This window comes from Sapajus apella, unplaced genomic scaffold (assembly GCF_009761245.1).
Source record: "Sapajus apella isolate SASKATOON/1434 unplaced genomic scaffold, GSC_monkey_1.0 scaffold15, whole genome shotgun sequence".
NCBI lineage: Eukaryota > Metazoa > Chordata > Mammalia > Primates > Cebidae > Sapajus > Sapajus apella.
This window is the reverse complement of record NW_022436955.1, coordinates 21,199,708-21,209,475: the sequence shown is the minus strand read 5'-3', so window position 1 is coordinate 21,209,475 and position 9,768 is coordinate 21,199,708. Positions and strand designations below refer to the sequence as shown.

At 43.4% G+C, this 9,768-nt stretch overlaps 1 protein-coding gene across 1 annotated transcript in view; it reads right to left on the bottom strand.

Annotated features, from left to right (window-relative positions):
- VAT1L (vesicle amine transport 1 like) overlaps positions 1 to 9,768 on the bottom strand; it is a 175,877-nt gene that overhangs the window by 135,216 nt on the left and 30,893 nt on the right. Inside the window, exon 3 of the mRNA XM_032284518.1 lies at positions 7,186 to 7,401. Within this exon, the coding sequence (XP_032140409.1) occupies positions 7,186 to 7,401 (216 nt within the window). The remainder of the gene's footprint in view (positions 1 to 7,185; positions 7,402 to 9,768) is intronic.

The window sequence follows — 9,768 nt, the reverse complement described above, 5'->3', positions numbered from 1 at the left end:
AAAAAAAAAAAAAAAAAGAAAAGAAAAGAAAAGAAAAAAGAAAAACACCCTGCTGTCTGGAATTCCTTATATGGAGGCCTACCTCCATTCCACTTCTCAGCCCAGCCCACCTCTACTTCTAACAAAGCCCCCCTCACCTCTCATGAATGCCCATTCCCACTTCCACTTTGCATGAAGACCCTCTACCTCCACCCTTGTTCAGTTTACCTGCTTATCATCCACAGATTGGAGTTAAATGCCGCTTCCATGGGGAAGCCTTCCCTGATTCCACTCCTTGCCCTCTCTAGTGCTGGTCAGGTCTCTGTTGTAAATACTCACATCACCTTCTATCTCCCTTGTGTAGCACTTGGCAAAGTTACCCACGTGACTATTTGATTTATATGCCCTTCAATGTATAGGGCTTCTCACTGAAAGAAGAGAATCTGTCTTATTCTCTTGAATTCCTAGTGCCTGATTCAAAGTCTTGAACAGAGTAGGTCTTCACTGCATATGTGTTGAATGAGTGAATAAGCAAATGAATGAAATCCCAGGATTTGGAAACTTGTAGCATGCTGAAGAAGAACAGACCATGATTCTTGGGTTGCTGGCTTGAGGAACTGGGTAGATATTGGTGCCTTTTAGGGTCAATGACGGTTTTCTTTTCAACAAAATATACTCCTGTGGGGATGCTGTAGTTGGTTTTGTCTTTCCTGCTAAAATTCTATGACTGTATTCTCCATGTCCAAATCCTCAACACGCTGAAGATCCTTACTCGCCCCATGCTCTTGTGGTTTAACGTTAAGATGGTGTTGATTCGGGGAGCACCGTGAGTGCTCAGGCACATAGACGGTGTGGAAAGGCCTCATAATGCCCCCTTTATATCTTCTACCCCTCCCTTCTGTGGTTTATCCTTTTAAATAGTTTGAATGACACTAGAAAATGCCTCATGCATAATGAATACAATTTAATCATTGAGTGGTTACCATTTAACTCCGTCTGAAAATTAATCTCTGCTTTCCTTTCCGAGGTCTATGGCCCAGTCCAGGCTGTTGTGATCAGAGAAACTTCTCTCAGCCTGCTTAGCGTTTTCCCCAAATGTCTCAGCTGGATGCCTGTGGAGAAAACATCATTTGGGCCTAGCGGAGATTCAGGAATACTTTTTCCAGCCCTTCCTGTGACTTGCAACTGGGGCCAGAGTAGGGGAAGCTACAGCTGTCTTCAGGTTGTCTTGAAACTGTATTCATGGTAGGGAAAGCGAGGACCACATCATGGCAGAGGCGGAGAATGTGCCTAGAGGTGCAACAATTTGAAAACTCATTTGCCTTCATGGAATCCCTTGGCTAAAACAGTCTGTCTCTCTGTGTTTCTCTCCAGCTCTTTATCTTGGAATGACTTTAGTTTTACAGAGAAGTTGAAAAGACACTACGGAGATTTCCAAGATACCGTTTGCCCCTATTTCCTTAATGCAACACCTCACATTGCTACGGTAAACATCAAAACTAAAGAAGGAACACTGGTACCAAATGGTTAACTAAACTGCAGACTTTATTCTGATTCCATGTTTTTCCATTAATGGCCCTTTTCAGTCCAGAAAACCACGTGTTGCGTGTATCTGTCACAGTTCCTTTGTCTCCTCCCATCTGTGATGGCTTCTCAGTCTTCCTATGGTTTTCATTACTGTGGCAGGTTTGAGGAGTACTGCTCAGGTATTTTATAGAATTTCCCTCAATTTGGGCTTGTACTATGTTTTAATCATGATTAAGTTGGCGTTATGGGTTTGGGGGAAGAATATTAGAAAAGTAAAATGTCCCTCTCATCATCTCAGGGAGTACAACACATACATGGAAGCAGTGCCTTTTTTGCATCTAATATGTGGCCAGGAGTAATTCAGTAAACATTTATTCAGCCACTGTTATGTGCCCAGTACTATGAGTATAAAGAAATCTCTCCCTCCCTTCTGCTCTCTCTCTCCTCTGCCTTATCCCCTCTCTCTTTCCCATTTATAGACTAGACGTCAGGTATTCTGCTAAGCCCTTCGTTTCGCCCTTAATCCTTATGTGACGTAAATGTTACCATTTCCATTTTACAGAAACTAAGTTCTTTGCCTAAAGTTTTTCCCCCCACCCCACCACGTACTAAATGACAGAGCTGAAGGCTGGATTCAGGTGTGCCTGTCTTCTTCCTATCAAGCACCCCAGCCTTCAGTAAATGGTAACTCTGCCCATGAAATGTTGCTGGGAGGATGAACCATGTATTATTCTGTTCTCGCACTATTAATAAAGAAATACCCAAGACTGGGTAACTTATCAAGAATAAGACGTTTGGCCGGGTGTGGTGGCTCACACCTGTAATCCCAGCACTTTGGGAGGCCGAATCAGGCAGATCACCTGAGGTCAGGAGTCTGAGACTAGCCTGGCCAACCTGTCTCTACTAAAAAGACAAAAACCAGCTGGGTGTGGTGGCCCGCGCCTATAATCCCAGCTAATCGGGAGGTTGAGGCATGAGAATCTCTTGAAACCAGGAGGTGGAGGCTACAGCGAGCTGAGATTGTACCACAGCACTCTGGCCTGAGAGACAGAGTGAGACTCTGTCTCAACAACAACAATGATAAAGAATAGGAAGTTTAATGGACTCCCAGTTCCACATGGCTAGGGAGGCCTCACAATCATGGTGGAAGGCAAAGGAAGAGCAAAGTCACATCTCACATGACAGCAGGGAGGAGAGCTTGTGCAGAAAAACTCCCCTTTATAAAACCATCAGATCTTGAGAGACGGATTCAGTATGATAAGAACAGCATGGGAAGGACCAGGTCCCTTGAGTCAACTACCTCCCACTGGGTCCCTCCCACAACATGTGGGAATTCTGGGACCCATAATTCAAGATGAGATTTGGGTAGAGACACAGTCAAACCATATCAAACCATAAACAAATGAAAGGCTGTAAAGATTCTCCTATAGCTTTTATTAAAGGGCTAAGGTTACCCAGACAAGAGTATGGCTTCCCACGGTAGCGGACATCTGAATTTGGAGAGAAGATCATTTTGGAAAGAAAAAAAAAAAAAAACCAGCATGTGAAAAGGCACAGAGATTCAGAAGTTCAAATTTCTCCTTACTTTGATGCTATTAGATTACGTTAGGAGCACACCGTAAGATAAAGAGTGTTCTGAGAAGAGTGAGAAGGTCATGGTGGCCGGAGAGGAGAGTGCTGATCTTGCCTTATCTTCCCAGAGACAGTTTCTGAAAAGACACAAATAGAGGTGCATCTCATCTCCCTCGAGGGGCTGGCTGGGGGTGGTGGAGCAGTGATAGCATCAAATGGGGTCAGGAAGCCAGGGCACATGCTGCCACTTAGGTTCACTTCATCTTTTCTCTCTCTCTTTTTTTTTTTTTTTTTGTGACAGTCTTGCTCTTTCGCCAGGCTGGAGTGCAGTGGCATGATCTCGGCTCACTGCAACCTCTGTCTCCATGATTCAAGCGATTCTCCTGCCTCAGCCTCCTGAGTAGCTGGGACTACAGGCAAGCGCCACCACGCCAGGCTAATTTTTTGTATTTTAGTAGAGACAAGGTTTCACCATGGCCAGGATGGTCTCGATATCCTGACCTCATGATCCTCCCACCTCAGCCTCCCAAAGTGCTGGGATTACAGGTGTGAGCCACCACGCCCAGCCCACTTCATCTTCTCTAACCATCAGCTTCTGTAAAATGGGAATGATGCTTGATCACTGCCTATAGTAATCTCTGCTCAGATATGACGATAAAGTTAAGAAGACTCTGAAAACTACAAAGCATCACATGTCAGACACAAACCCGAATAACCTCACAAGAACAGTAATGCCACTCTCCAGACTGAGCACACCTGGATCACAAGGCTCAGAGTCGTAGCAACGTCATGGACAGGGCTCATTAAATGGGATTGACAACCATGAGTCTCATTCTGTTACTTATTTTGTTACTTTTCCTTTAAAGGCTTGTGAGCCAATTTTCAACCAGGTTCTAAAGATCTTACTAACAGCATTACCATTTGGGGCCATCTGGTCATGCTATTGTCAGAGGAAAACAGTGTCCTCAGAGATATGACAGAGCATGCAGGCAGCGGACAATTCCAAGAGTGTATCCTGCTCTGGACTGAGGTATTTTTCCATGCTATATTCAAGTTTCCTTAAAACCATAGCTCAGTTTGGTACTCCTCACACGCTGTCTGCAAATTTCCCACCTCAGCCTTTGATGAAACTCAGAGAGAAGTCTTGGTGCCATTAGGGCTACACACTTTATATAACTCTATTTAGGGAATTTTATCCCAGCTATGACTAGGTTTAATCCTCTTCATCACCTCATCGACATCAAGTTAGGAAATGTGTACCTGAGCCAGTCTTTTGGATCTTGAAAACATCTATGCTGAGTATTGCGTGGAGGGTGAAAAAATATTTGTTAAATGAAGGACTGAATGGTCTGGGCTGGCTCTCCCAGCATTTTGGGCTGTTGAATGGAAAAAGAAGTTTTGGAATCAGCCAAATTAGGGTACAAATCCTAGTTCTGCAATTTGCTACTTTTATGTTCCTCAGACCTCTGCGGGCTCACCATAATGAAAAGGGAGGGAGAAAGGCAGCCTGGGGAAAGTGTCAGTTATCTGTTTCCCTTTGCTGTGTAACAAATTAACACAAACTTAGTGGCTCAAAACACAGATTTACTACACTAAAGTTCTGCAGGTCTGAAGTACAAAATGGATTTCACTGGGCTAAAATCAAGGTCTTAGCACGGTTGTGTTCCTTCTGGAAGCTGCAGAGGGGAATCCATTTCCTGCCTCTTCCAGCATCTAGAGGCCACCTGCTTCCTTGGCTCACAGCCTCTTCCTCCATTACAGCCAGCCGTGTAATTTCTCTAAATCTCTCTCTGGTTCTTCTGCTTCCCACTCCCACCTTTAAGGACACTTCTGATTACATTGAGTCATCCTGAAAAATCAAGGATAATCTCCTTATCTCAAGGTCCGTAATTTAGTCATACCTGTAAAGTTTCTTTTGCCATGTAAGGTAACATACAGGTGCCAGGGACTCACTGGACTTTCCCCCGCAGGGGAGTGTGATGGTGTGAGCTCTCGGCAGGACTCCTTGGTTTTTGTAAGACAGTGCCCAAACCATCCCAGCTCAGTGGAGTGTTCACATATGTGGTTCTGCACTTGGCCAAAACTGTCTTCTCTAATGGTAACCTTGAACTGCTGTACCAATACCTATCAAATCTTGGTCAAGAGACACATTATTCAAAGAGACCAGCCCTCCTGAGAGATGGGTCCAACTGCGCTTTTCAACTCTATCTGGAAATTAAACGAGACCACATCCTTCTGGCCCCCAGAATATATTCGCTCACTAAATTTTGCTTTACTTTGATGCACTTCGATTACATTAGGAGCACATCATAAGAAAAAATATCATGGAAAGAGTTGCATTTGCTGTAACACCTTTGTTGAGGATGTTTATTGCATTCCTGCATACATTTCTTATGAGAAACCACAAAGAAAGAGTCCTTTGGTCTCCGAAACCAGCGTTAGTTATGGTTACCCCTAGTAACTGCTTCATTTCAATCAAATGAACATTAGTTCACATGGATGACCGTTTTTCCCTATTTTCACTCACTATTAGAAAGCCAAAACCTAAAATGCAGTAAAATAAATTAAAAAAAAAAAAAAAGAAAGCTAAGAGGTGAAATTGTTGTTCACCTTCAGCAAAGCTTTAGGACAGCATAGCCTGTACTATGTACATTGACTTATTTTCCATCCCTCATTGTCCACTTTACCCAGTTCCTTCACTTGTTTTATACTTTAGCCAGTATTGTCAGTAGCATCTGTTAAGTAAGCCCAGAATAAAGCATGGTAAAAACTTTTTTTATTTCCCAAGATTATATTCTGTTTGCTTTGTATGCCGAGCATACTAAGATCATAAATGCCAGCATTCTAAATGGCTTGCTTATTGTTAGCAGATTCACTGGAAATGAAAGCCATTTCTTTCGTAAGCGATGCTTAGCTTTTATTATGTCTTTATTCATGGTCAAAAGACATCAGCAAATTTGCTAAAGTGATTGAAGACATTCTTCTTGAGGCATTCTTAAAGTTTCCTATCTTTGCCCTCATGGTTTTGGATGTGAACTTGTTTTCTTACATAGAAACAATGGAAATGTGCTCTACACTGTGTAGGGTTTTGATAGTTACAGAAAGCCAAGTTTTTAAAAAAATCAATGCTATGCTAGCAGAACCTTCAGTGAAATATCTCTGAGATACATCTGATCATAACAGTTTATTTCTGAGTTTATCAAATCACAATTAGTGACTCTGAGAACCTCTCAAACCCTATAAGATAGGGTATTAATCTATATATCCACAGATTCTAGAAGATGCTTGCTATGTGTTTAAAAAATATTTTTGGAACTAGTGGGTAGTACCTTCCACTCTCAGAAACACCAATATTCCACCCAAACCCCAGTAGACCAAAGACAGACATATGGTGCTTGCCATGTAGTGGGCATGCAATATACAATGAATGGCTGGCATGGAGACACAGACAAATCATGGGAGAAATTTCTGCCATCCCTGAAATCCAGAGCTGAAATTTTGATTTCCATCATTTCCCCCCTTGGCAGAGACACACCTGACAGATGACATTGACAAGTGCAACCACTTTCATGAATGTACTTAGGTTTCTGTATTATTTCCAGTGTGCTAGTATAATCTCAGCCCACCTTTCTCCCACTCAGGAAAATATAGCAGAATACAAATGAGTAAGAATGTCATTAATATGGGAATCATCAAGTCCACTGCAATTTATTGAAAAAACTAAGTCACTGGCAAAATGACCATTTTTGTCATTTCAAATAATAGCAGGAGTAGATGACTTGTGAGACATCTTACAATGATTGACACAACTTTTCATCGTGATACCAAGACTGCTGAGAATGCTCCTCAACAGGAACCATCTCTGAGAGCCATTGTGTCTTCACAGGCCATTCTGTCGACCTTCCAAAACTCCAGAGAAACCATCCCTCAGGCTTATCCTATCCTTGATGCAATCATCTATAGGGACTCTGCTGTCCATATGAACTCTACTAGAACCATAGAGGTTATTCCTACTAAAGGACATAGCTCACATAAGATCTTAGGAGCATGTCAGTCCACTTCCACCATCATAAACTTCAGGAAGAGAAGTTAAAACAGCTGACTTACCACACCACCACCAGCTGAGTGCACAAGCACAGACATCCCTTCCCGGAGGTTGGCAACTTCAAACAGCATCACGTAGGCCGTGACGAAGTTCATGGGGAATGCGGCAGCCTCGGAGAAGCTCATGTCATCTGGGATCTTGTAGACAAACTCCACTGGTGTGCAGACCACCTCTGCCCAGGCATTGTAATTCACAAATGCCATGACACGGTCCCCAATCTGGGAATGGGAAAATATAGAGTTAGTGGAAGCTACGTCATGACAGAGGATCAAGGAGAGAATAGAATTACTGAAAGCTGGCCAGGTGGTGTGGCTCTTGCATGTAATCCCAGCACTTTGGGAGGTCAAGGCAAGTGAATCACTTGAAGTCAGGAGTTAGAGACCAGTCTGGCCAACATGGTAAAATCCTGTCTCTACTAAAAATATAAAAATTCACTGGGCGTGGTGGTGCATGCCTGTAGTCCCAGCTACTCAGGAAGCTGAGGCAGAACTGCTTGAACCCAGGAGGCGGAGGTTGCAGTGAGCTGAGATTGCACATTGCACTCCAGCCTGGGCAACAAAGCAAGACCCCCTCTCCCTGCCTCCCTAGCAAAAAAAGCATTATTGGGAGCTATCCATGGTATAAACACATTGTTTCTCCTAACTCATAACACTTGTGAACTTGTGACCTCTGTCCAAATTTTTGAGTATCACAATCATATTTTCATACTTTGATGAAACAAATAACTTTTAAAATACATTTGCAGTGAAAAAAGCTAATACATTTCACAAGTCATACAACTGATTAAATATACCATTGATCCCTCTATATTTCTTGTCCACCGATCTTCAGCCACTACCCTCTCCTCTCCAGAACCAGCTAAGCTGGTTAGTTGAGAACCTATTCCTTGAAACCCTGGACATTATTTAGGTGGTGGCAAAACTCCTGGGAAGCGTCAGTGCATCTAAGGAAGATAGCAAAACGATGCAGAGCCCTCCTTCATTCTTTTGAAACCACCTTTCACCTGGCAAACTTGTGACCTTCCTTTAGGACTTCTCAAAAATCTAGTCCCAATAGCCAAGCAAGAGGAACTTACAGCATGGCTGGAGGGTGGATTTCTCCCCATGACAGGTTTTCCTATATGTACATTGGACCACTAGAAAATTTATGATTTATTGAACAATCATAATGTACTAGACTATAATCTTCATTTTGTTAGTTATTTATTCATGAATGCTTAATAGGATATCATTTTTATTATAATATGAAGAAACTGAGACTAAGAATGGGTGGGTATATTACCTAATGACATACAGCGTAAAGCCTGTCTAATTACAAATATTCTTCCACGATGTTACAATGAGCGCCCACCATGTTTACATATGAAGCCCCTTCTTGATCTTAGGCTCTAGGTATTGGAAATATAACTGTAAGTGAGGTACAGCTCATGCTTTCAGATTACCCATATTCCCTGATTTTTTCATATGGCAAGTGCTATGAGTGATAGGGCTTAGAGGCAAATCTACTTGGAAGGGATAATATTTCAGCAGAAAATGCAGTCTTAAGGCAAAAGCATGGAACTATGATGATGTTTCAGATATCGGTCCAAAGATAATAGAGTTGATTTTTTATGTGTGGGAATGGTGGGTGGGGTCAATGTCAGAGTAGCCTGGAGGTGAGCTCCCAAAGCCTTGGGGATTTTCCAGGTTGGCCAGTTCTGTGTATTTTGGAATAGAGCTGCTTCAGCCACAGTGTGTGTCTGGAACGGGATCCAAAGGACTTGACGGTTTATTTGGCCACAGGATGATACAGTATAAAGACAACAGCCTGATCTTGGCACCATTCAGACATGGGTGATAAGGAGTTCAGGTGAATGAGACAGTTGGGGACAGCATCAACAATGTTCTGAGTGAGCCTGGCCACCTCTGTTCCAGGTGACAGGGCAGCTCTGTCAGGGGGTTTGGGTACCTAATTCAGAAAAGACACCTGAATCACAGAATCAGATTGCTCTGCCCCAGTGTGTCTTCTGGGGCTCTCCTAACAGCAACAGGAGCAAGGCAAAGCCGAATGTGCTTGCTCTAAGAGGCAAGTAATTAATCAACGTGATGATCCGACAGCTGGGCAAGGAGGACATTCTCACTGCCTCCTCGCATCTCCTTTCCTTATCCTTGCGAAGCGTGGCATAAACCCAAGCACGTTTTCCCCTCTCTGAATCCTCCCAGGAGAGGAAAAAGTCCTTGCCTAGTCTTACCCACATGTTATCTGTGGCTCAGCCCCGACCTGCCTTTTTCTCTACCCTTCCCAAGCCCCTAAATGACCCTAGACTTCTTGGATACTGGAAGGGGGTAGTTCTCCACACTGCTGGTGACAGCAGTCTGTCCAGGAGAGGGGGTCATTACGAATAAAACATCAGCCAACAATAAAAAGTGGCAGCAGGCCGGGTGCGGTGGCTCAAGCCTGTAATCCCAGCACTTTGGGAGGCCAAGGCGGGTGGATCACGAGGTCAAGAGATCGAGACCATCCTGGTCAACACGGTGAAACCCCGTCTCTACTAAAAATACAAAAAATTAGCTGGGCATGGTGGCACACGCCTGTAATCCCAGCTA